At 41.2% G+C, this 26,447-nt stretch overlaps 1 protein-coding gene across 4 annotated transcripts in view; it reads right to left on the reverse strand.

The window, feature by feature from the left end:
• The window catches only part of ap1b1 (adaptor related protein complex 1 subunit beta 1), a 28,782-nt gene continuing 2,335 nt past the window's right edge, over positions 1–26,447 (reverse strand). For 2 of the 4 annotated variants that reach the window (XM_082553645.1, XM_082553643.1), the window contains exons 3-24: positions 24,478–24,583; positions 24,227–24,362; positions 23,710–23,955; positions 23,306–23,496; positions 22,980–23,201; positions 22,745–22,865; positions 22,547–22,642; positions 21,144–21,259; positions 20,113–20,278; positions 19,196–19,294; positions 18,297–18,556; positions 17,769–17,973; positions 17,076–17,096; positions 16,767–16,853; positions 16,168–16,197; positions 15,942–16,079; positions 15,705–15,850; positions 15,453–15,582; positions 12,203–12,287; positions 11,573–11,659; positions 10,862–11,016; positions 1–1,467 (exon numbers count right to left, since the gene is read on the reverse strand). In XM_082553645.1, coding sequence (XP_082409771.1) covers positions 1,393–1,467; positions 10,862–11,016; positions 11,573–11,659; positions 12,203–12,287; positions 15,453–15,582; positions 15,705–15,850; positions 15,942–16,079; positions 16,168–16,197; positions 16,767–16,853; positions 17,076–17,096; positions 17,769–17,973; positions 18,297–18,556; positions 19,196–19,294; positions 20,113–20,278; positions 21,144–21,259; positions 22,547–22,642; positions 22,745–22,865; positions 22,980–23,201; positions 23,306–23,496; positions 23,710–23,955; positions 24,227–24,362; positions 24,478–24,583 — 2,918 coding nt within the window. In that variant the 3' untranslated portion in view covers positions 1–1,392. The remainder of the gene's footprint in view (positions 1,468–10,861; positions 11,017–11,572; positions 11,660–12,202; positions 12,288–15,452; positions 15,583–15,704; positions 15,851–15,941; positions 16,080–16,167; positions 16,198–16,766; positions 16,854–17,075; positions 17,097–17,768; positions 17,974–18,296; positions 18,557–19,195; positions 19,295–20,112; positions 20,279–21,143; positions 21,260–22,546; positions 22,643–22,744; positions 22,866–22,979; positions 23,202–23,305; positions 23,497–23,709; positions 23,956–24,226; positions 24,363–24,477; positions 24,584–26,447) is intronic. The other 2 variants (XM_082553644.1, XM_082553646.1) reach the window with 2 other exon arrangements.

A 26,447-nucleotide genomic window follows, 5' to 3' on the forward strand; every position in this document is an offset into this window, starting at 1 on the left:
TGAATTAATCAAGACTTTTAATGGTTCTTCAAATGATGTACACACAATGAAAAAACAAACATCTGATTAAACATTGATTTTTTTGTACAGCATGTCATAAGTATCAGCTGCATCACACACAAAGACACACACTCAGAATACACAGCCTCCGTGCTGATCCTGTAGAGCCAGTACAGTCTGTAACAGCTCGCTAAAAGGAATCCAATTAATCAGCGGAGCCTGCAGCTCAAACAGAGACGCCGCATGTTGATCCAGCTTTGTTTTAGCGAACGCTGCCTGCTACCTACATGTGCGTTTGTGACTCAGAAGTGTTACAAACTATGGCATCAGCTGTTTTGCTTTATTTTCCACCTGAGCCTTCATGTCAGGTAAGGCGTGGACCTCGAGAGAGCTGCAGCGTGGATACACGGAGAGCAAAGTGGCAGAGAGCCCGGGGTGGCTGACGCAGAGAGCGCCGACACTTATAAAACTCTCGCCACCTGAGCCTCTCTCCCAGTTTGCAGCATGTGCGCTAAACAAGACTACGAACAAAAATTTAACCATGGAATGACCGAGTAAGAGAGTAGTCCGAGGACAACTGCTGCTAGTCTATAAAATGTTGCGATGTTGATGAAAAATTAAACACGCAGTAACACACAGTTTCCATGCACACGGAAACACACATTCTGCTTTCGGGGACAGACGACGAGCCCCCTGATAACCAGACACTAAAAGAAAACTATAAAAGACAAAAACAATAGTGTAATGGGTTTTTTTTAGACGTAATTATGTGGCTCTATTAAGATCCAGAGAGAAGCTAAAATACAGTCAAAGCCTCTCCTGTCTGACATCTTAATTGAAATTAACCCCTAAATAAATATGGTGAAAGTGATGATTCACCTGCTGATCACAGGTGCTAAAAATAGACTCCAATATATATATATGAGCGAGAGAAAAAAAGCAGGGCTTGAAAATGATAAAGGAGCCTCATGCAGAGAAACATTCACGGCCGTCTGCCCCCCACCCCTAAAAACGAATAAAGATTGTTTAAGGATGGCTCGGACAGGGGAGAACAGGGGATGTGGGATGATTTCCTGAAACCGAAGCATGTGGTGTGAACAAAGATGGGGACAGGATAAGGGCAGCCAAGAGAGTGAACCACATCTCTCTGCAGCATTGGAGGGGAAAAAAGGAAGAAAGCAAGCAAGAAAGGAAGGGCCGATAGACCCATTAACCATCCTGATGAAATGGTTGGGTAACATGAGGACCGCAGTGTCCCGACCGAACGCAGCGGGAAGCGGCTCCCGGCACTGCGTGAGGCTGTGATGTGGTTCGTGGGTCAGGCGAGAGAGAATGAGAGAGAGATGGTAGTCTGCAAGGGCTGCGGCTGGGTGGATGCACGGGCTTGTTTGTTCAGTTCTTCAGCACCGCCTCGTAGCTCTGGAACACCCACTGGGAAACCTCTGCAGCTCTGCACTTCAGAGAGACCTGAAGGAGACAAGTTAGGGTGAGCATGATTTGATTTATAAAGCAGTCTGTTGGCAGGCAGTGCTTTGACTGACGCATGAACAAAAAGCAGGTTTTTAAAGGCCTGCTGCGGGTTCTATAAAGCACCTCAGAAAAGGCGATAACTTATTGTTTGATCTTAAATCTTTGCCGTTCAGCTGATATCTTCATCGGGCAACTTCACATAACATTTCTCCAGATTCCTGGATTTATGGTGAATAAATGACCTCATCTTTTATACTTATAGAAGATTAAATTCCTAATTTTCCACCTTATAAGGAAAAAGGCCTCAGATGACACCCACTCCTACCCCCACCCACATTCAGCCTTATAAAGCACAGACAGACGTACACACAGAAATATAGATACATATACGCTCAGGAGAAAACAGAGAAGGCTTCTTCTCTCTTTGATGTCAGTCTCAGCTGGGAGGAGGTTTAGGATTAGATGGCGCTTCACAAAGTGCCCCCCCATCCTCCACCCCATCTTACTGCAATCACTCTGCAGATGTCACTTCCTCAGATCCAGAAATACACTATTTACAGGCAGCATAAGGCAGCTGCAGGACGGACACACACGCACATAAAGAAAAAAAGTGTAATAATTGCAAAAGACAGTGATTCTGAATTATCTAAAAAGTGTTTTGCTAATTAATTGGTGCGCAGTGAAAACCAGCCGCGCTTTCTCCTAAGACGAGTGGAACCCTTAATAACCCCCACGTCTCTGCGAAAAGGCATAGTGAAGAGAATAACCTGCATTCTTCTTGCCCTGACGGCGCTCACAAATCATCAGAGTGCGAGCCTTTTGGCTTTAATCACTGTCATTTCTTAGAATCACATTTGTTCCGCTAGAGTGGAGCTGGAATAGTCTGAAGGGTCACATGGCGAGCACGCCTACGATAAGCGCCGACCCCAGGTGACTCTAGTTTCCAGCGACAAATACAAAACGGCACTCGAAGATAAGTAATTAAATCCTGGAGTGTCGTGTCCAGATTAGTCCTGCATTTTAACATTTTGCTTTTAAATCTGTACCTGAATACGAGTAATGGATCTGTGTGCTTTATTCTAAAAGGACAGGATGACCCGAGCTTCTAACATTTTATCATTTCACCGTTGTTTTTTCTTCAGTGCACCAACACTACACAGCAAACACTTTGACACTTGGCACCATTATTATAATTAAAACGATCAGTAATGAATTTGATGAGTGACTGATGGGAATTTCACACCAGGCCCCTTCTATGACTCTGAATATTAATATCAAAGGCAGGTGATGGAGTGTGGAATGCTTGCTGCAGTCAGCTGAAGCAGTAACAGTGCACAGCTCCTTCAGTGCTGCACTGGTACACTCAAGGCTCTTTATTAATGCATGCTGCTGCTGGCAACATTTAGACGCTCCTATCAGGAAGATGTGAAGAAACGCAGAAGCTCCAGCCACTGTGAACAAGCCGCTGGTTAGAGAGCAACTGCGAGAAACTGCAGTGTTCGAGTCTGCAGCCAAGAGCCTGCTGCTAAAATGTTTGTTTTATCGGATGAGGAAATGGAAGAAAAATACATCTTTGTGTCTATTATTGATGGACTGAGTGAGAGGGGGAGATCGCTCTTCAAGACAGTCTCGGGCTTTACATAACACTGCATAAATACCAGCAGGATGTGCTTTTTTTGGAGTAATTAATGAGTCTGAAAATGATGCAGATCTGCTGTAAAACCTGCATAAAGGAGACTTGGAGCCACTACGCTGTGATGAAGCACAGCAGCACTGCAATAAGGCAAAGCAAAGACAGACTGATACAGTATGATAAAAACCCTGTCTTCAAAAAGCATGTGGACTGTTGAACTATTTAAAATAACCGAGACTGTTTAAATGTTAGATGCATTGTTAGCAACAGTTGTTAAAAGAACAGTAACATTCAACAAAAGGTTGGAAACATTTGTCAGAGTTTCTGATCCATATTTACATGGCAGCGTCACACAGTTGCTGCAAATCCGTGACACAAATCTCCGATCCCACGACATCCCAAAGCTGCTCTACTGCACTGAGATCTGATGAATCTGGAGGCCGTTTGAAAATAACGCTCAGTTGGTACTCGACGTGTGCCGGGAAACTATCCTCCACATCAATGCACCGGCAGCAGCCTGAACTGTGGATCCACACTTTCATGTTGTTTCTACCAAATTCTGACTCCTACCATCTGAATGTTGCAGCAGAAATTGAGACTCAAACTAGGCAACATTTTTCCCCCATCAGTTATTGTGGAATTTTTCAGGAGCCTGTGCAAACCTGCTCAGTTTCCTGTTCTTAGCGAACAGGAGTGGCACCTGATGCGCTCTTCTGCTGCTATAATACATAGTAGGTTCAGAGATGCTCTTCTGCATACCTTGGTTATAGCGAGTGGATATTTGAGTTACTGTTGCCCTCTAATCAGCTCCGAACAGTCTGGCAATTCTCCTTCGACATCAACAAGGTATTTCTGCCCAGAGAACTGTTGCTAACTGAATATTTTTCAGCCAAATCTCAGAGATGCTTCTGTGGGAAAATCCCAGCAGACCAGCAGTTTCTGAAATATTCAAACCAGCCTGTCTGGCACCAACAACCATACCACATTCAGATCATCTTTCTTCTTCATTCTGATGCTAAGTTTGAACCTCAGAAGGTCGTCTTCACCACATCTATATTTCTAAATGCGTCAAGTCGCTGTCATGTGATTGGCTAATTGATATTCGCATTAATGGATAATTGAACCGATGTACCTAATGAATTGGCCAGCGAGTGTAAGAAAACGATTTTTACATGGAACACTAATCAAACTGTGCCATATCCACTTCAATCAAAGGCAACGACATTAAAGTAAAACTGTTGTTGTGTTGCAATTAAGTTTGAAATTCGTATGAAATGCTCACGTCTAAATACTTTGATATGAAAGAGCTGAAAAACAAAACAACTGGGCTTTAAACTCCAAGTTGTTGTGCCGGGGTTTTGGTCAAAGGTTCAAAAAGCTCAGCAGAAGATTATTTCAAATTGATGTGTGGAAATTCTTACGTCTGCAAATGTCATCCATCCTCCATAGATGGATTTTTATCAAAAAGCTGTAAGAGGAGGACTGTGAGTGAGAACAGAAGGCAGACCCAGACAGAACAGCAGCAGATTGGATATTTGCATAAGTGTGAATAAAACGGAGGAGAAAAAAAGGTTCTCTTTAGATATCAACAACAATGATCAGATACAACATAGCACACAGGCCAGAATCAGCAGGTAAGGTTACATCATGGTGGAAGCCATTCATGAGCTCAAAGAAAATAGGGGGAAAAAAATGCACAGAAAGACAAACACTGTCTGAGGATTTTTGTTTTCCAAGATGTACCCATTTAATCTACATCAGTGTGCTGGTAGCAGGTTTGTGTGGGGAAAAGGCCGGAGATGAAAAATAAAAACCCAAACCAGACTGCACTGAGGGTTCAGGAGAGATGGGAATGTCTGAGGCCGTTTTTCTAACAGTGGAGTCGGTGAGCTGAGTATTTATTGACAAATTCACAGTCTGAAACAAGTAAAACAAAAACATTCAAAGCAAAAGCAGACCAGCAGCCCGTGCCCCACTGACACTCTGATGTAGATGAACTGAACGCATGTGCAGATGTGCCCAGCAGTTCTTTGCATTGGAAAAATAAAATAATGAAACTGTAGCTCATCTTTGAAATGTACGTCTACTTAACAAAAACACAGGGTGATTAGTTTATGTAAAAATGTAGTTTGTTACTGTTTTGGTTTATGTGCTGAAAACGGTTTTATTTGTGTATGTTCGATGTGTTAGACTTGTACATAGTTAAACATGTATGGATCAAATAAAATTGAATTCTGGATATGGATTTGTAAGCAATGAAATTTGAAATAAGGGGGTAGGAAGAGGAAAAGTGTAAACTTCATCCTACTCCTTTTCGAGCACACACATTCTGTAGACATAAATATACACATGAAAACTTGATGATTTTTAAGTTTTTTTCCTCTTGTTATTTCAGTTATTTTTGCATGTTTGAAATAAAATTCTATCTAAATAATTTGATTTTAGATGCAATATTCATGTAAAATCTCCAAAATAATTCAGCAGTCTGTTGCATTGATTTATAATGCTACCCATAATGGTATCAAAGTGACATACACAAACCCTTCTATTAGAGATTCAATTCTGATTAGAGATTTTTAAGAAAACTCTTCATCCACGTTTATGTTGAGAAACTGCTCACGTGTTTCGTTTTCAGCAGACTTCTCTATTTACCAAAACCCCTCAGATTTACCAGCTAAAGTGGTGGGTAGAAGAAAAAAAAAAAAAAAAGTCAGCCCACAACACTGGTCACATTGTTGCCATGGGGACAGGACATGGCAGATAAGACCATGCGTGATGTCAAAAAGATGAGCAGCATCCCTATTCGCCACTGTAAATACGGTAAAGTGTACACGAGCCTAACTGAGAGAGTCAAATGAGAACGTCAGCTTGGTGTCGCATGAGAAACGCAGGTACAAACCTGTTTGGGATCTCAGTTCAGTTTTGAACTTGCACTGCCAACAAACACGGACCTAAATGCAGGAAGCGGACCAATGTACAACACTGAGAGCAGCCAAACGTATGACACGGGACTTGGCGATGGAAAAACAAACAAGATGCAGCATGCAAAGATGCTGGTCATCAAATAAAAGCCACCTCGCATTATCAAAAATGGCTATAATTAGGCCACCATTACTGGTAACAGTGAGTGGAAATCTGAGTGAACGGGTGAGGGGGCGAGACACACTGTGCCAGCGAAAATGAAGCATGAGCTCTCAGATTTGTCTGATTCCCAGGCTAATGAAATCTGGGAGCGACAGACAATTTCCTAAATCCACAGCTGCCATAATGGCAAAATACACTCTGAAAACAATTTGACAACACACAATAGACTGTGATGTTGCTCATATAAAGAATTAACACCTTAATGTGCTACCCTCAGCTCAAATGCTACATTTACAATGCTGCCAATTTGCAGGTAGATTTTCTTTAGTGCTCATAATCATTCCTAGGCTTGTGTAGGACACTTCAGCACTTCTTAGCACTGTTCCACTATGTAAAAAACACTGTTCCACACACACGGCTTCCAGTATTTACTCACTTTTCCATTGTTAGTGAAGCGTAGAATAAAACCGAGCAGGAAGCAGCATGGGATGTGGAATTGGGACACAGCGTCATAGAAGAGCTGAAGCTAATCAACTTTTAAGATAGGAGGAAAATAGGGCAGCTATGTTCAACCCTTAAAAACTGCATGTGTAAGCAGCAGCAAAACTCAAGCATGTCACCATACGTGTCTACTAATGTCAGTGAATTAGAACAGTTTCATGTCTCATCTTCAGACGTGCAATAGAACCCAGAAAACAGTGTTACGGCTTTGCTTCTTCGGGTCTAAAAATAGCTGCCGACAAAAGGCTTTGGCAGCTTGGCTTTAATGTTCTGTGCCAAGAGAGCGCAGGGCCCGTGCAGCAGGCAGTCGCTCCGAGGGACGAACGTCAGGATACATACTGTGCGTGTGGTTTACTTTAAAGTCTGGTCCTATCGTTGCTGAATATACGTTTGTTAAAAGCACTTACAGTCACACCGAGAAACCATGTGGAGATCAGAGGGTACAAGGTAGAAAACAAAGCCCTTCTGCTTTCCCCGTTTCAGTCACATTTTGTCCTGTATCACATCAGGATGTGATCTGACCAAAGAGGCTTAACCGTGGTGGGTGTAAAACCACCTCAAAATTCTGAGACTTTAACGCAACTAACAAATTGCCTAGTCTAGACAGAAGAAAACAAAAAGACAGTTAATGCCACCTTATACATAAAACATGACCTGAAAGCAGACTGAGTGATGAGCAGGGAGGAGAGTCACACCAAGGTCATCGTTCTAGGCGAGTTATACAGAATTTCTAAGCCAAAAAACAATCCATCAAGAGTGGCGACTGCAGCGTGCTGACAAAGCAAGACACATGCAACAACACAGCACACAAACAATTAACCCTACAACTGCACAACAACACATGTATGCGCACACAGATGAGTCACCACGGGTAAGTCATAGCCAGTGTTTTTCCACAGCCCTCCACGCACATCAGAGAAGTTTCCTTCCCTCAGACCGGTTCGTGTCGGTCAGACGTAGTTTTAAACGGTGTATTTTGCCCCAAACCAATCTTTTCCTGAACCCGCCCGAGCGGTTTTGTTGCCTAACCTAAATCAAACTACAAGTGAAAAAAAAAGAAAAGCAAAAAAGCAAAAAAGCTGTCTGACAGGAAGCCCGAAGGCAAACTTCTCCCACTACCACACATCGCCATCCAATCCCTGTCCCTAGTGCACATCGACTGCTCAGTACTTCACATTAATCCCCGTCACATCTCTGCTTGGTCAGATCTGATATTAATGTCATTTGTCTCCATCTGTAATATGCAGTGCCCACTATTATTTAACTCCATCATACCGATTTAATTTTCTAACCGGGCTTTAATTTCTGCTAAAAGTGCAAATCGGAGGATTCACTCTTTACGGCGTTATTTATGACTGTGAGAATTCAGGATGTGGCTGATAGACAAGTCTGTCTGATTCATCAGTTATGAATATTTCAAAACATAACAAAATGGGAATTTTCAGTTATTATGGAGGGCATCAATTACAGCTGCCCAATAATGTTAATGTGAATAAATGTAATAATAGAGCTTGTTTAGAAAATGGGACATTTACAGCACCATCAAATTTCCAACAAAGCTTAGAATATCTGGGGAATAGGACTATTTTTTAGTCAAATTAGCTTGTATAATACTGCCTTACTGTGTATGAAACAAGCAGTTCTTTAAAATCTGTAAATGCTTCTTTTAAATGAACCAAAGTAAATTTGAAAAACATTATGTGACAACAAGTATGAATAAAAAAAATAAATAAAAAAAGTAAAATAGGTCATTTAGCATACAATTTACATGTTTTTATTTTTTAATTGGTGCAACTCGAACTGTTTCTTTCTCTCACTCTGCGCCATTGTACTCATCTGAACTTCGCCAACTTAAAGCTACTGGACGCCGCCTAGAACGTCTCTCCAGGAAAACAGGACTTACTATTCACAAGGACATGTATCTCAGTCATATACAACACTATGAAGAAGCTATTCATCATGCTAAACCTGCTTACTACACCTCTGTTATTGAATCTGCTGAAGGAAACACTCGCACTTTGTTTTCTATATTGCATAATATTGTTAAACCCCCAGATACCTTTGCCATACATACATGCTCTGCCACAGTTTGCAACAAATTTATGGATTTTTTTCTTTTCTTTTTTTTGTTTGTTTTTTTTTTTTTTTACACCAAGATTGAGAATCTTCATCAACAATTGCCCTCGTCCTGTGAAATGGTCAATTGTTCTATCTGCATTTTTTGTCCTTCTCAACTGTCATCCTCTCTATCCAATTTTGAACTTCCCACAATAACTCAGCTATCTTCCATAATTACTAACTTAAAGTTATCATCATGTAAACTTGATCCATTGCCAACAAATCTTGTTAAACTCTCATTCCCGTCTCTTGCCCCACTGATTGCTAATATCGTACACTCCTCTCTTATATCTGGTTCTGTTCCTTCTTCTCTTAAAACTGCAATAATAACTCCAATACTGAAAAAGAATGGTTCAGATCCCTCCAATCTAAATAATTTCAGGCCAATTTCAAATCTCCCTTTCCTAGAAAAAAATTCTTGAAAAGATAGTGGCTGCACAGGTTCATCATCATCTCATTGGAAATAACTGGTACGAACAGTTTCAGTCCGGCTTCCGTTCATGTCACAGTACAGAAACAGCCCTAGTAAAAATCACCAATGATCTTTTGCTTGCAGCTGATTCTGGACTTATATCCATCCTCATTCTCCTTGACCTTACAGCAGCTTTCGATACCATCTCCCACTGCATCCTCCTTCACAGATTAGCATCTATTGGCATCAATGGTACAGTACTCGCCTGGTTTACTTCTTATCCCTCTGGCCGCTCACAGTTTGTTCAATTACTCCCTCACAGATCAGTATCTACTCCAGTTAATTCCGGTGTACCCCAAGGCTCTGTCCTGGGTCCTTTACTTTTTATCATCCATCTCCTACCCCTAGGTAATATTTTTAGGAAGCATAACATCCAGTTTCACTGCTTGCAGATGACACCCAGCTCTACCTATCCTCCAAACCCACAGCTACTCTCCCACCCACATCCATTTCTGACTGTTTAAGTGAAATCAAGGTCTGGTTTTCTCACAACTTTGGCAATAAAACAGAATTCATTTTAATAGGCACCAGATCAAAACTGACTACAGTTCCAACCAGTCTTTCGTTATCCACTGATAACTCTGTTGTCACACCCTCCCCTCAGGTTAAGAGTCTTGGTGTCATTCTCGATAGCACTCTGTCCTTCACAGCACATATAAATAATATCACTCAGTCTTCCTACTTTCTTCTCCGTAATATTAACCGCCTTCGTCCCTCACTCACACCACACAGTACCGCCATATTTGTCAATGCTCTTGTCACATCTCGTCTGGATTACTGTAATTCTCTTCTCTATGGTTTACCTCATAAATCCCTCCATAAACTGCAGTTGGTTCAAAATACAGCTGCTCGTATTATTCCCAGAACTAGATCCACTGAACATATAACGCCTGTTCTTAAACAGCTCCATTGGCTCCCAGTTCACCTCCATGTCAATTTGTCTCTGAGGAGCTTCATGACTTTACTCCTCCATATCTATCCGATCTTCTCCATACATACTCACCCCTTCATACACTCCGCTCTTCTTCAGTTTCCCTTCTGTCTGTTCCACCTGTTCGCCTGACTACCATGGGACTCAGAGCCTTTAGTTGTTCTGCCCCGAGACTTTGGAATGCACTTCCACTTGCTCTACGGACCACACACACCATCTCACCACTTTTAAATCACTACTCAAAACCCATCTGTTTAGAATTGCATACACCTGATCTGTCTTAGGCCATTTTTACCTTGCTCAGTTTTTATATTTGCTTTTAGACTTTTATGACTGTTTGTGTCTAGATTCTATCTACCATGTTTGCTATATATATACACATTTTTCTTATGTTTTTTATGGTATTGTTTACGTGCTACTGTAAGGTGACCTTGAGGGTCTGAAAGGCGCCTATAAATAAAATGTATTATTATTATTATTATTATTATGTTATCCCAGAACAGGTTACAAGGACCATCTTTAGCAGAAAAAAAATGCCCATGAATATGCTGTAGTTGTGATAATTTACTGTCAACATCAAAATATTGAAAGGAGCCATATTCCTGGTCATGAGTAAGTACCACAGCACAGGCAGCAGGGCAGCAGTACTCACTGTGTAGACTGGGTTTCCTGCCTGCACCCTCATCTCAGTCAGCACCCAGATGCCATTGGTGAGCTTCATGGACTGATACAGCATGTCCTGACCGTCCACTGTGCGCTTGGCTATGGTGAAGATGTTGCTACCCTGCAGTTTGTTAGAGGCTGCATCTGTAGAGGAAGCATAATGAAACACTCTTAAATTGCAGGTTTAATCTAGTTTAGCAATTACTTAATATGGAGTTACTCACTGACTTCTGCCACGATCAGCGACTAAAACCATTATTAAAACGCACCAAATCATTACGGATTTCTTTTATTTCCATTTCTTAAAATTTCACTCCAGGCTGTCAGTGCAACAGAGACGCAGCCACTCATTTAGAATTTTCCCCTCAGCCATCGTCTCACTCTTGTGCCCAAGCAGGACATGAAATGCTCTCTCTATGTTCATCAGGATGAAATTTAATCTTTGGGGGGGAAAATCTCCATTAGGCCATCATTAGGAATTCTTCTCCAGTTCAGCTGCTCTCACACTTGTGTAAAACTAAATTATCACACATAAATAGGGACTGCAGCTGATGAGTTCCCATCAAATACAATTTGCTTCATTACCGAGGATCTGATTCTGAGCTGTGGACTGTGCTGGCTACAGAAGCTACTGAATATGTCTGGATAGGATTTTTTTTTTAAGCAAGTGCACTCTCCATTCTCCAACCATCCTTCTTACCTGAGCTGAGATGACAGTCTTTGATCTGAAACTGGGCCTCACTGTCATTAGGAATGTCTTTCCATGTAGCAAGAAAAACTTGCCGCTCTGTGGAGGAGGAGATATAATTAGTGATGAGTGCATTGTCAGAGCACACAATCAAATGCACATCTGAAAGCATAGTCGATTTTTTCGTAAAGGAAAATGTACATACTGCATTAAAGAGGGGAAAAAAAACAAAAAGTCCAAGTAATGAGTGAGCAGCTTAGCACAAGACTTCCTGTTGTTGTTCAGGCTCTGGAGCATTAAATCTCAGCCTCTGGCTGCAGTCCTGCTGCTAGCCCCATCAGAAAGCTCCACAGAGAGAAATGCCAACACGTTTTCACAGAATAAATCAAATGACATCAAGAAACAAAACGTGAAAAAAAGAGGCAGAAAATATCACTGGTGTGCAATCGAGGAGTACTAGCTGTGCAGCCCCGAGATGTGAGTGAGTTCAAGCAGCTGGACACTTGCATACATCTACGTCACTGACTGCTTCACATGCGCCGAACAGTCACCTTCACTCAAACACTAACGTACGTGTCTATCACTGACGTCAGATGGGCTTTGGCCTTTTTAAGTGAAGAGATTTTGCCAAGGAACACTCACCCATCTTCCCGTCCTCTACAAACAGCATGCTGATGGGGTACTGGCAGCTGAAGTAGAATACGTCAATGTTGTTCTTAACAGCCACCTGCAAGAGTGATTACATCGAAAGAGGGGGAAGGGAGGACAAGCATGAAGCATTACATGAGTAATTACATTCCAAGTGCCCTCCAAGGATGGCCATTACTGCTTATGTGCACTGTTTACTAAATAACCAGCTAAAGTTGTTACGATAACTTGTGCATTCAAAAACACAAATACGGAGGTATTAACACGGTGGAGCCCAACAGTCTGAGGCCACTGCTCCTATTAAGAATTTGATTCAAATTTAATCCTTAATGTTTCATTACAAAATGTTAATACCAGCTTAACAATTTTACTGAAAAGCTCCATCTCCAATTTTCAGAATAACCACGTATTAGTTTGCCTCCTTTTACTTTAATGACAGCAGCCCTGGAGCCACTTGGAAATGGACACATTTGCTCAAAGCGGATAAACCATTTTATCCCAGCGTGATCTGACAATGATACAAAGAGTCGTTTTTGATAGCACACCGAGGCTTCGCTTCCTCAGTGTTCAAGTACCCGCAAATGTTCAGGAGTTTACATAACATGACAAAGGAGGAAGGTCCAGGACGGGGACCGTTGCTTGGTCTTCAGATCACTGTGGAAAACATCTAAGGTGGGTTATGGCTGCAGCAGTACAAATCCTTAACTACACAGATGCAGCCCACAGGGTTTCTCTCTTTACATACACTCCTCTGTCACAGCCACAAATGTGGAAATGGTAAATAGCAAATAGTATTTTTTTTCCTTCCACTGCTATTTCTAAGCTAACCGAGTGTTTTGATTTTGTTTTTCTTCCTGACAAATGTTTTAAAGCTGCAAAACATCTGAGTACTAGACAGCCTTGTTTTGACACAAGTTTTCAAGCCTTTTATTCTTTATTCAGGAAATTCTGCATCAGTGCTGAAGTTGCTTTTCTACCTCTCAGTGAAAAAAAACAAAAAAACAAAAACAAAAAACAAAACTTGATTTGTTGATCTTGTGATGGTGTGCTCACTTACGCTGCGTCTCACCATGCTTTGGATGAAACTGATCCAGTTTCCGCACCCTGTTTTAGAGTAGTGTAATGCACGACCCCCTCAGAAACTTTCAGACATGACTTGACACAGAGAAATCCTCTCATCTCTCAGAATAACAAATTGACTTCTGACACTTTCACTTAGTTCTGAAGGCACATTTCTCACTATCACAATGCTACAAGCCTGGAAACTTGAAAAGGAGCTATTTTTATAGCAACCAAGGAATATTTGCTAGTTTATGTACTTGATTCAACTTTTAATGAGCACATCACATCCACCTGAACATTTCCTAAAGCACCAAACTCCCACTACTGGCAGGTGGACATAGAAATACAAGAAAAAAAAAAAAAAAACAACTTTTGGACTCCACTTTATAACATCATTACTAAAAGTCGTGTTCATAACTGGACCCTCACCTTATCACCAAAAATCTAAATATAATCAAATTAACAGTCTACAAACAGCCTTGAAATATGATTTACAACAAGATATAAATAAACATGAAAATGAGAAAGATCACAACAGAAGACAGTGTTAAAAATAAAATCTGAAAACTGTCCAAAACAACAACCACATATAAAATTATAAAAAAAAAAATGTGTTGGCCACAGGCTTTAAACAGACAATTCATAGTCTATGCAAGGAAAAACTACAGGACACAGAAACACTCTAGCGACTTGTGGTTGAAAGCGAGCACACGAAGTAACAAGCGTCAGCCAGTGATACTGATCGGGCTGTTAAACAAAGAGGTGCTGAAAGAAGAACAGCGAGTTCAAACAGAGCATGGCAGAAGAATGGCTCATGAATTATTCATTACAGGGCATCTTATTCCTGAGTGCAACACAGGACAGCACAAAAAAAAAAAAAAAAAAAAAAAAAAAAGACCACAAAGCTCCATTCTGAACATTTGTGATCTAGCGGTCTATTAAAAAGGGTTAGATGCCCAAGATGAGGGGGTCTGACATCTACTGTAGAGAAATGAAATAAAGAAAAAACAAACTTCCAGTCTAATAGTATCTGACACATTATTACACGGCCTTCAAGTTAATCTACTGGCAGCACAATAGTTTCCAGCTCTGTAAAGTCCCCTTTTATGGACAAAAAGACGCAGGAGTAGCTTGCCATTTTTCAGGTAAAGTCTCCACTGCAGCATTATTATTATTTGGATGAGACTCAGTTAACTGCTGTGTCCAGATGTTGCCAGCGTACGAGTGTAAGAAACAAACTGCTTCGACACGTAAATAGTTAAAAGAGCACTCGGAATATTATGTGACACCTTCATCACAACAAAATACAACACATATCTCAGGAGATGTCAAACCCACAACAGTAACCATCAAAGCGGGGCCGTGAGGCAGCACCGCAGAAAGGTTAGCGAGGCTACTGAGGCCAGGAGAAACAAAAGAGCCATGTGCTGTGAGACCGCTAATGACCAATCCCACCTCCATCGCCCCCTAAGGCGCTCTTATCTTCCCTCTCCAGCTGCACACAGCACCCATCCACCATGCTGGCCAGTTAAAAGAGCCGCCCTAATCAAGAAACAGACAGGCTCTGCCGGGTTTTTTTTTTTTTTTTTTTTAACATTTTCAACAAATCATTATGGCTCTGAAGTCTGTTTTACGCTTTAATCACATTACAGTTTACAGTGTGGGAATTCAGCAGTATAGCTTGACTAATCAGTTAGAACATATGGTCATATCTTCGGGTCAGTGCCTCAAAAGACAATGTGAAGTCCACTGGATATATCAGGTTAAATGATTCATAAGTTAAAATTTTGTGAACTTTAATTTAGAATTTGACAGATTAAGCCGAGTAATGTTTCTGTTTAATTATGAAAAACCTTAAATAACCATGCCAAATCCATTTAAACTTACTGAATCTATGCAATGGGTGTCATAATATAAAGTCAAATTTCAGGACGATAAAGTGTTGAAAATTCAAAAACAGTGGAAATATGTAACCACTTATTCCGATTTGTTCTCGACACCAGTCATGTGTTTGATAGCTTATGTTACTGCCACACTGTGACGCTGAAAAGTTCAGCCAAGTTTGGATTCATGGAAAACGAATACAGAAGCAAGGACAGAATAACACTGTCATTTCAAGCAAAACAAAAAGTAGCAATGTCATAAATAATTCAGGGGAAATGAACACAAGTGAAGGTTATACCTGCAAGTTGTTAAGAGGCTCCATCTTCATGACAGGTCCCACAGTATTGAGGGGAAGAGTCACTTCAATACTCTGGTTTGGGCTGAGAGGAGTTAGAACCTGCAGTGGACCAGCTGGAGCGAGACCAAAGCTTAAGCGAGACAAAGAAGAGAAAAAGGCAAACATGAGCATCCATTGCAGGGTTTGCTCAAGGTCTATCGTATCAAGCTTCAATCTTGTGAAAACCCTGTACGGATTATTAGCTGGTCTTACCTGTTTCTGTTAAACTGTATAGCAAAATCAGTCATGACACTCATAGCTTTATTGGTGAGGGTCATCTCCATTTGGATGACCCCAGAACGGCGGGCGAAAGTGCCTGATATCTCCAAGCCCTTGGCCTTCAAAGCTGGAAGCCAAACCTTAACAGAGACAAGATCATTTATTTTCTGAAGGATCTCTTCTGTTTTTTTTGTTTTTTTTTTTATCTTTCCCCAGCTTATATAAACTTACAGTTTTGGGGGCGCTGTAGGCTCCCATAGGCATACCAACTCCCCCTCCGAGATCAAACAGGTCATCCAGACCGCCGCTGACAGGGGCACTGAAAGAGGCTGGCATTGCAGCTGGGGGAGCACCAAAACCAGCCCCAATCTGTGGGTTACACAGCAACATGTTCACATTCAATGTCACTTTGTACTGAGCAATCAAAGGCCAACAACAATTCTGAAAAATGACTTACAGCAGGACTTCCACCAAGGTCTCCTCCAAGCTGAGCAGAATGAAAAAGCACAGAAGTAATTGAAGTTATTTAGTGCAGTATTAAATTATTTTCTGACAAGTTTAAAGAGGTGGATTGAGGGGTGGGGGGTGGAAGTCTAAAATGTCTTTCAGTGAATGATGACAGCTATGGGGTTTATATCATTATATCAAGTAACAGCAAAAAGGAGATAAAAGAACAGTAAGACTCCTTTTATGTACTTCACTTTTTACCATCCACAAGTTCTGCCTACTGGTTGTTGAAATCCAAGAGCTTTTTGTTAAACTGCTGCTCAATAAATAGGTGTACTGTCATTGCGACTTCACACTGTGACAAAGCTAAACTACTGTGCACGGAAAGAAATTTGACCAAAAACACAGGTGTGAGTCATTAAAATCTCACCTACAGGGAGTGTGGGTGGGGGGTGGGGGGGGGGGGGGACTGACAGTGCAAAGTGCAAACAGACTAATATCACTGTGGGATGACTATTCAGAGGGGACACGGTGGCACAACAGGGGACAAGAGAAGGGTTCAAGACTGGTGCTGGCCTTTAGTGGTCCAGCACGGTCCCCTGGACCAACCTCAGTGGGGCTGTAATCTGGGGGCGATGGGGATTGATGTGGGAGCTGAGGTGACTGAGGAGTGTCCATCCGCAGGGGAATGGGCGGCTGATTGAAAGATGAGACATCACAGAGCCCAGAGATGGACTTAAGGATTTGACATCATGTTTACGACATATATCAGGACAATAAAGATGATAATGATGAATGAAGAGATTTAGGTACATTCTCAAAACAAAACAAAACAACAACATAATAAAACTGTTTTTATATTCTATAATGGCCTGATATGGTTTATAAATGTTAAGCCCTCCCCTTCCACGTAGTTACCGGCTCAGACTCATCCCCCATCTGCAGGTGCAGCATTGAACAAAGGGAATAAATACAAGAGTCAAAAGAAAAAAGGCACCAAAAGGTAGAAAAGGACACAATACAAGGATACAATAGCTGCAAGCAGTGATGAGGGGGAGGCCAAGCAGTCGCCATGGCAACTTGAGCTCATCATGTCAATTTTTCCCCCCTGTTATTAATGTGTTGTTCTATCAGTGGTCAGACAACTTTCAGATGACATGGAGAGTCCATACATCAAGTCTGGTGGCAATATATCAAACACTGAGATTTTGAAAAATCTGAATGTGCCTGGATCTGTCCCAATTGGAAAAAAATGGCCTGTAAAAATGTTTTGAAACTTCTTAAAATCCAGTATGTCAAAAGTAGCCATGAGCATTGATAAACTTGGCTTTATCAAAGTGATTCCCTGTTTTTCGCATAAATGGATCTTCAGCTGCAACCTACTGGTTACAGTTGAGGCACAGCCATAAAACTTTGTGGAAAGAATCAGTCAACACTTCTCCATTTAGTGCACCAACATTCACTTCAATTGTTTACCAGAAGCGGCTTGTATGCATGTTACATGGCTGCTTGGCCCCCTGTTATCGTTACTGGGCGTCTTTAATGTTAAACCTCTGGGTGAAATAAACAGCCTTTCAATTTCACTTAAATAATCATGTTCAGAAGACATACCAGGCTGTCAAGTCCTCCTCCAAGAAGGTCCATAGCACCCATTTGCATGCCACTAGAGGCTGGTGGTGGTGGTCCAGTGGTGGTGGGAGGTGTCAGGTCGAGATTGAGAAGATCTCCCAGCAGGTCTCCCTGGGATGGGATGACAGCCGGAGGGGCATCAGAAACTGCAGCAGCAGAAGCTGTGTCAGGGCTCTCACTCTCCCCACTGGTAAAAGCAAGGGGGGGGGGGGGGGAATGATGTTTAAGCCATATGCATTATGACAACTTTGGTTATTATGAAGCCCCTAATTTGTCATTAAACTCCTGATAAAACTCAATCGAGTTCATATGAATAATGGTAGATGGATGTAATGAATTACATCCGAAAGAAGGAACAAACAAAGAAATGCTCCACAGCTTGGCACTATATGCAAGTTATACTCAGCAGATTTTCTTGAAAGCAAAACACCATAGTTAAGAGGGCAGTTCCACTCAAGTAAACTAAGCCCTCTGCCTGCAGTGTCAAAGTAATTAAAGTCTATGACTCACGATTCAGTACTGCCAGGGAGTCTCTTGTGCTGAACTCCGCGGCTGCCCTCAACAAAGGCACTGGGAGGCTTGTGGTAGACAGAGGCCAGAGTACCAATGTGGCAGATAAGTTCCTCCAGCAGTGTAGGCTCAATCAGATCTGTCTCCTCAGAGATCAGCGGCTTCTCAGCCAGAACCACCTCTTTGGCAGCCACAGGGTCTGTGGAGAGCAGACGCCAGTAGATGTAGCCTCGGTCTCTTAGATCTGGGTTATCAGAGTCCTGTGAAAAAGGGATGAGTCATAAGGAATGTCTTTATGTTGTATGTTTAATAAATACTTAATGTTCGACTCTGTCTTGGCCCAGAAGTTATACAAAGATATCAAAAACGGAGTTTGCCTTAGGGTAGTGGTAAGATTTGGATAATGTATGAGGCAATCTGACACTGTACTTTTTTTCTCAGCATAGAAAAGCACAAAGTTCCCAGGGTTCTAAGAAAATCAAGTAAGCTTAAAAGTTACTTCAGTGAATAGCCAATATACTCATTCTCTGAAGTTGCGAGGCACATCGTCTCTACATTGCTGCTTTCTGCTAGCCTTTTACAAGAAAAAAAAAATGTTTGTGTGCATAAAAATTGGACTTAGGGGTGAAATTACCATTTTCTTTTTTGCATGTTTGCCAATAGTATACACAAGTACTGGAAAAATAAAAATAAATGAATAAATGTAAATCTGTGAGAGGATTATAAAAGGTCTGGATTTTGGAACAGAAATAGGAAGCCCCTTTTAATAACGTTTAAATGACACAACTAAAAGAAAAAAGAAATAAGCAACAAAGTTCAAAAAGCAGACAATAAAGGATGCGCTGACAGGAAAAATAGCATGTATGACGTAGACTGCTTATTCCCCCGCCCCCCCTCACCTGTGTGGCTAGGCTTAGCACCTGCTGCACCAGCTCTTGGGTCTCCGTTGGCTTTTTCAGGAACAATTTGACGATTGCAGTCAGGAGCTGCAACTGCACCTAGAGGCCAGTGAGAACACCAAATGTGTTACAAATGCTCACGCACTGCTTTTAAAAGCAAGTGAATAAATGATCATTAAGATGTACCTTAACACTGTGCGACAGTTTAAGACACGCAGTGAGGTTTTAACATGTTTTACATAAATGACACACCTTTCTAGCAGTAAATAGTTTAAGACTATTTTATACATGCACTGCACAGCACAAAAAACAAATTGTTTAATATCTGACTGGTTAGCTCAGACAATACAGTCCCTTGTGTTAGGTCTGCGTAATGTTCACAGAATACACAATGAGTAAGTGCGCTTAACGTGTCCTTTTTCCTTCATCAGTCAATAATAAAAATGGAATATATTTCCAAGGCAATAATATGGGAATCAATCAATTACTTAGGGAGAGTCTAACACCAAGCAAAGCTGTGTAATCCGACAGTGAGCTGTGGCAGAAAGATCTTCAGAGTAAAGGCTGGCGTTTCAACAAATACGCCCCTGAGCCACATATAAGAAGTGACACACTGAAATATTGTAAAGCCTTCTCATTAATCACGGTTAGTCACAAGAAATTTTGTTCCACTGTTTCTTTATTTTTTCTTATTTTAATCATTGAGCAAGCTCACTAAAAAGAAAAAAAGGTCTCTGGTACTTTCAAAATGGTTTATGCTTTCTCATCCTTTGCTACAGCTAACCAGTGGTTTTAATGATTTCCTGCTTGAAAGGACGCATCTGTTACTCCCAGCACTGATGGCAAATTATTACTGCAGCTTCCATTAAATATTGACTTTTTCAAATAACAACCTCCCCACACCCTCCTAAATACACCTGAGTGCTTTCATCGTGGAAACCCTCCAAAAAGCTCTCCAGCAGCTCATCAGCGTTGTCGATGCGCTCAGCGTACTCTCCTACAATCCAGATCATGGCGGCACGCGCCTCCGGCTCATCCAGAGAGTCCAGATTTTCACACAGAGTGGCAATCACACTCTCGTACCTGCAAACAGTGACACAAAGCATCAGTGCATCAGATTCAGAGACACTTAAACGCAAGACTGACAAAATGCAAATTGCAGTTATTTTCTTAGAACAACTATAATAAAATCTGATCAAACAACCACTTGTCTGGCTTGTAATACGTGGTAGCAAATAACTGCCTACTTTCATATCCAGCAGACATAGAACAACATTAACACTGCTTTGGAGTCGTGTTTTCTGGCACCCTGACAAATGTAAATGTATTATTCACTCTCCTTTTAGCTCTGTTTCCTTGTCTTTCGCAGGCAACATGCCAAACTATGAAGTTTTCTGCAGTGGTTGGTGAATTTCTGATCTGCATAAAATGCTTGATAATAATTTAGTCCATTTACATATTGCTTTCATTAAAAAAAAAATGCTACAGCACAAATGCCTAATTAATAGAAAATCCAAAGGTTGTCCTGGGCAGTGACTCGTGTCGCTCAACGCACAAGGCATGCTGATGTGGAAACATTGCAAAGCTGCTCCCTTAGAGGCTCACAGCCTTGCAGCTGTGTAGGTACTCCCCTGAATCCACAGCCAAAGTTGGACTCCAGACAAACCAACATACCCTTTGAGCCAGGTACAATCAAGTACCGTCGACTGCAAGCAGGTTTTTAGAGGGAAACACTTTGTCTTTATGATCAAAAGGTTTTCATTGCTTATTTAAAGATCAAGAGGAAATGAATGATGAGGTGACTACATGTGCATAACAGCATATGTAAATAAGGGTTATAAGTCTTTGTCATACATTTGATAAATGTGAGGATTATTCATATAAACACAGAGAGAGTTTTAAGTAAAGTGGAAAATGTGAAAACAAACATGTCCAAGAAGAAACCTACTTGTTAGGGTACTTGCGGAAGATGTCCTTGATGACCACAATGGCCTCTTGCACCACATAGTTGACCTTAGTCTGGATGAGGTCTAGCAGTGTGCTGACACAGCGCTCGGCTGATTGCTAACAAACAGAGAGAGAGAGAGAAAAAAATGACTGGTGTGCAGATTAAGTAGTTCAGTAAGTGTTCTTGTTTAAAAAAAAAAAAAAAAAAGTGTACTTGATTTTAATGTGGATGAGATTCTCTTGAAGGCCATCTCCTTGAGCCTTGACACATCGCTTTCTACAGTCCTGCTACTTTTGTATTACTCCCTGAAAGTCTCACTCTAAACATGCTGGATCTCATCCACTGTGTCTAAACAGTACATTTTTTAAAAGAAGATTTTATTTCGGGTTAGGGTTAGTGGGTGGTCACTGTGTTGGTGGGTGCACAATTGCATGAGCAATGCTATGTACCACAGCTCAGCTCGTGTCTGCTGAAAGTTGTCCCTCAGACACCTCAGGTCATTTTAGCAGAACTTTGCATTGACAGTTGGATCCCAGGAGACAAATTCATGGTGTACAACTCTATGAATGTTAATATGCTGGCATGTTACTCTGGACTTGATGCACTGCCTTCAGGCTGTGACAGTGTGGGCTCTTCTACTGAAAACTGCTCTTCGGTCTCTGGGTCACAGCCAGATTCCCAGCTCTCATCACCAGTGATGATCCTTGACATGAAGGTTGAGTCAGTTTGACACAGGATTTGATGTTTGCTCTCTGTGCGAGGTGCTAACAGAACCGAGTTGACAGCCGTGGAATCAGCAATGGAGTAGAAAGGGTTAGAATAGAGGAAAGAGGAGAGCAGGAGAATACAGAGTGTGGGGTCTATGGTGAAATTGCAGCCTGCAAGTGGTTAAAGCAGGACTTCCACCAAGTCATACTAGCACAGCATGAAGCAGCAGAGCGGTTCATCAACACTTGCTTTTTGTTTGTTTTGGATTTCTTTTTTTAAACAGTCATGAATATTTCCTGATGCACAGTGCTAGATAACATCTGTGTAGTGCGCAGAAAATGATTTCATTGGTTTTACTGAAGATTAATTTCACTTCACAATGAAACCACATTTTAAATGTCAACGGTAACAGGTTCTATTGAATCCTGTGCTGGATACTCATACTTCCCCAAAATGGAAATATTAATAAGCTGTAGTTCAATTTGTCTGAGGAACTAACACATAACAATGCCATGATGACAGCACCACCTTGTGTTTGAAACTCCGTCTTACTGGTTGGTGGCAAGTAGATTAACTATTTACAGCACTGTGATCTTCAACTACCAGCGAAGTGAACACACAAACCTAGGCATTCACTATGTAGCTAACACAAATATTTAACCAATGAAGGGTCTGATGACATCACCTTCGCTTACCTCAACTTTGATGGCACAGCGGCCAATGGCTCTGACCGCTTTACGCACAAAGTCCACATCCACCTCAGTGGCATATTCCTTCAACTCTGCCAGCACCTACAGCAGGACAGATGTGTGTCACTCACTGGATTCTATTAAATAGATTTATTCTTGGGAGCATCCTTAGATAATGCTGCATTATAGATGTGGGTTTCTTACCTGAGCAATATTGGCTTGAGATGCTAGGCGAATCATAATGTCCAGCTTCTCCAGTTTGACGTAGATGGGGTCATTGTACTTGACAAAGAAAACCTTCATTTCGTGCTTCAGGATCTCTGGGCTGCAATGACACATTAAACATTGCTTGTTTACAAAGTAAAAAAAAAAAAGGAGTCTAACTGAAATATGACAGTTTATTAAAGACGTGGCAAAGAGACCCTCTCCTCAGGCTTACCGTCTCTGGACAATGAGATTGATGTTTCTCAGCGCCACATACTGCAACTCAGGCTCAGCAGAGAGGAGTGTAACCAGTGGAGGAGCGAGCTTCTTCAGTAAAGTGCCATAATAGTCCAAGTCTTTGGGCAGCATCTCCATGAACTTCATTAAAACTTTAACCGCTGACAACACCACTGCAGAGTTGGCATGCGAGAGCCGTGGGGTCACACGCTCACAGATGCTAGCAGGTGTTATTAATGTTGGAAAAGGAAGAGCAGAAAATTAAAACTAATCCACAGTGAATAGAACTTAATGACAAGCACAAGGACTAAGCCGTCTCCTTACCTTTGGGACTCCCGGTCATCACGAGGTGTGTAATTGGCCAGACAGTCAAGAATGAATATCTGTCCCCACTCTGTGCACTCATTAAGAGCTGTCAGCAACTTGTTTATGGTCTGAGGGTTCAGGTCCATTAGATTACTATTGGGATGAGACTCAGCAATCTCAGACAGCGCTGCTACTGCATTTGCGACAACCTACAAATGAAGACAAAGCCACAGATAAATGCTAACAGGAAGAAAACCATGCCCACTTACAAAAGAGATCACTGACATCATGTTCAACATCTGCACGCCAACAATGGGCTTATCAGTGAACGATAGAGCTATGGCTTGTAGGCAGCTCTGTCACATGCAAGAAACATGGCTGGCTCAACAGCCAGCTAAAAAGGCTTCGTTAAAAAGTCGTACCATAGGGTTGGAGTCAGAGATGAGATCTTTAAGGGTGTCCAGGAAGCCCTGATCCTCCACCAACTGGGCATTGATATCATGAAGCTTTGCTACACAAACAGCAGCCGTCTTCCTCACATATGGGTCTTCATCCTTCAGACATTTTCTCAAAGGCTCACAGAGGTACTCTGTGATCTTGTCCACACGGATGCAGCCCATGGTACGAACAGCAAGAGCCCGGATGAGAGGGTTGGGGTCTTCACAGTCCTAATGGGTGATTTAATGAGGTCAGAAGTTCTGTTGCAAATATTTTATTAATTTCTAAAGAATCCTGCATTACACAAGCAATTTTTAAATTTGATTTAACTCTTGTTTGTATCAAAATCCTTGACCATGTAAAATGGTCCACAATATTTCTGTCCCAAAATTTAATTAATTAATTAATTAATTTAAAAAACAAAAAACAGGAGTCAAAGATCACCTAAAAAGCTGATCATTTCTTACAGCATCTACATATTTATGACAAACTGAGCTTTACCTTCACAAAGGTGTTAACAGCCATGATCGCCATGTCTGGCTGGCTTTTTGCGTAGTTCATCAAGTAGAGGTAGACCAGCTTCTTCAGTTCCAGGTTATCTGTCTGCATGCAGTTCACAACATCTGGGAACAGAGCACTGAAGGAGAGACGAGCTGTTATACAACTTATGACTCACAGTGAGAGCTCATGTATGCAGTTCTACTCTACATTTGTAGACATGATTTTCACTGATATTTTCCCCTCTAACTCACCTGACATCCTTGCCCACCGTCATGGATGCAATGACCTTCTTTACAGCCTCCTTCTTCTTCTCTTTCTTATCACTATTGAGCTCTGCTTTGAGCTCAAAGATCTCCCCTGTACACAAGAGACAGAGATAGGATTAAAAACATGAAATGGTATAAATGTCCATGGCTAGAAAAAAAATGCTGGGCGAGTTGATTGGTCAACACCAGTCCTGTTTGGGTCAGTGACCTGTGAAGCAAACTGGCTGAAAAGCACTTCTATTTTACTCCACTAAATTTATTTTAAAGCTTTAAGCACACCCTTCTTCTGATATGTGTAGATGTATAATAGAAAATATAAACTATTATTAAATGAACTACAGTATTTAGCAATAATTAAATTGTTCTTTTTGCGAATGTGTGATTGATAGGCCTGGGAGCCCAGTGGGGGGAGGGGCATCTTTTAGAAACATCTTAATTAGAAACATCTTATTGCGTAATCCAACTGGTACACAAATAGGATGAAAGTGCTTTGCCAACATTAAAATGTGCAAACTAGACAGTGGACGCACTGGCTGACATTTTACAATTCTCTGTCAGAAAGCTGACTGGCTGTCAGCTGTAAGCATAATGAACACGGTGCAAGAGCTTTTTCTCCCACAGACAGAACAATGGAGTGGGTTGTAGAATAAACACCTAGACCTGTAGTTTTCATCTAAATACTTCTGGGAGGTTGCTATTTCCTTAACAATTATTTCCTTGAATTATCTAAAACCATAATTAGTTTAAAATGTAATCTTTTCATTGGAGAGTGAATGAGTTCATCAGCAAATGTTTACAGAAGCACTTATGTTGCTGCTGTAAACCTTTCAGCAGTTTAGCGAAACCAATTCATACAGTTGCCCTACAATTAGCATTGCACTGTAATCACATTACTATACTAAACTCAACAGCCACATTACAGTTACAATAATGTCATTATCTGCACAATGGGTGCACAAAGATATCAAACATGTCTTTTTCATCCTGCACATCTGTGCTACATTGAGCTTATCTCAGACATGTGCAGAGATGAGGAAATGCAGGACTTTGTGTAAACACAAAGCTAGTAAAGAACAGTGTTATTAAAGCAGAGTGTATACAGTGTCTGTCAAATATAAACACAAAAGGAGTGTGTTTGCCCATTTGTGGTGAATTGTACACAGAATTTTTTATTTTTTTTAATTTGAGAATCACGTTTAATTTAGTTTTTATTGCAGTCTAACTCAGCTGCCTAATTAGGGTACAAACTACACACTGCAAGAAAACTGCAAATTATAAGCTTAAATTTGAATCGGCAGACTTCAGTGTTTCCCAGGCAAATTAATACTCAAAGTCTCTTTTGCATGTGAGCTCCACACTGCACAACACAGCATCAGGCAGATCCAACGGGGGGGAGATTTTGAAGGAAACTTGTTCTTATGTCTCAGGTAATCCTTAAAAACCAAGGAGTCTGGTACACTATCATTTACTAGCATCTGTTTATATTTCTTAAGCCCTGTGTGAGAGAACAAAGAGGGCTTCTAGACTTTCCCAGAGCAACATTGTGTGAGGGGAGCTGCTGAAATACAAGGAGGCCTAGCAGTTATCTCACTGAGAGCTAATTCTCACTACGTCTTATCTGATATACAAAAGCCAAAGCTCTTGTTCTTGGGAACAACTTTGATACAAAGCCGTGAGATGACATCTTTAGGTACATTTTCTGTTTTGTTTGTTTTTTCCTTACTTAAATCTACCTTATAGTTCGGTAACATTCCTAGTTATACCACAGTATGCTTGCTCTTGAAACAAGTAAATGTGCTTGGTTTCATAGACTTGAAGTTAGTAAATACATGCCAAATCATTTTACTGGGAATCTACAGAACTTTTTTTTTTATCAGCGAGAAAAAAAACATCCCAAAGCACTCGCATAAATATAATGTGTAGGTACCAACAACAATAATTATAATCTTGCACTA

This window comes from Aulonocara stuartgranti (genome assembly GCF_965226115.1).
Source record: "Aulonocara stuartgranti genome assembly, chromosome: 12".
Lineage (NCBI taxonomy): Eukaryota > Metazoa > Chordata > Actinopteri > Cichliformes > Cichlidae > Aulonocara > Aulonocara stuartgranti.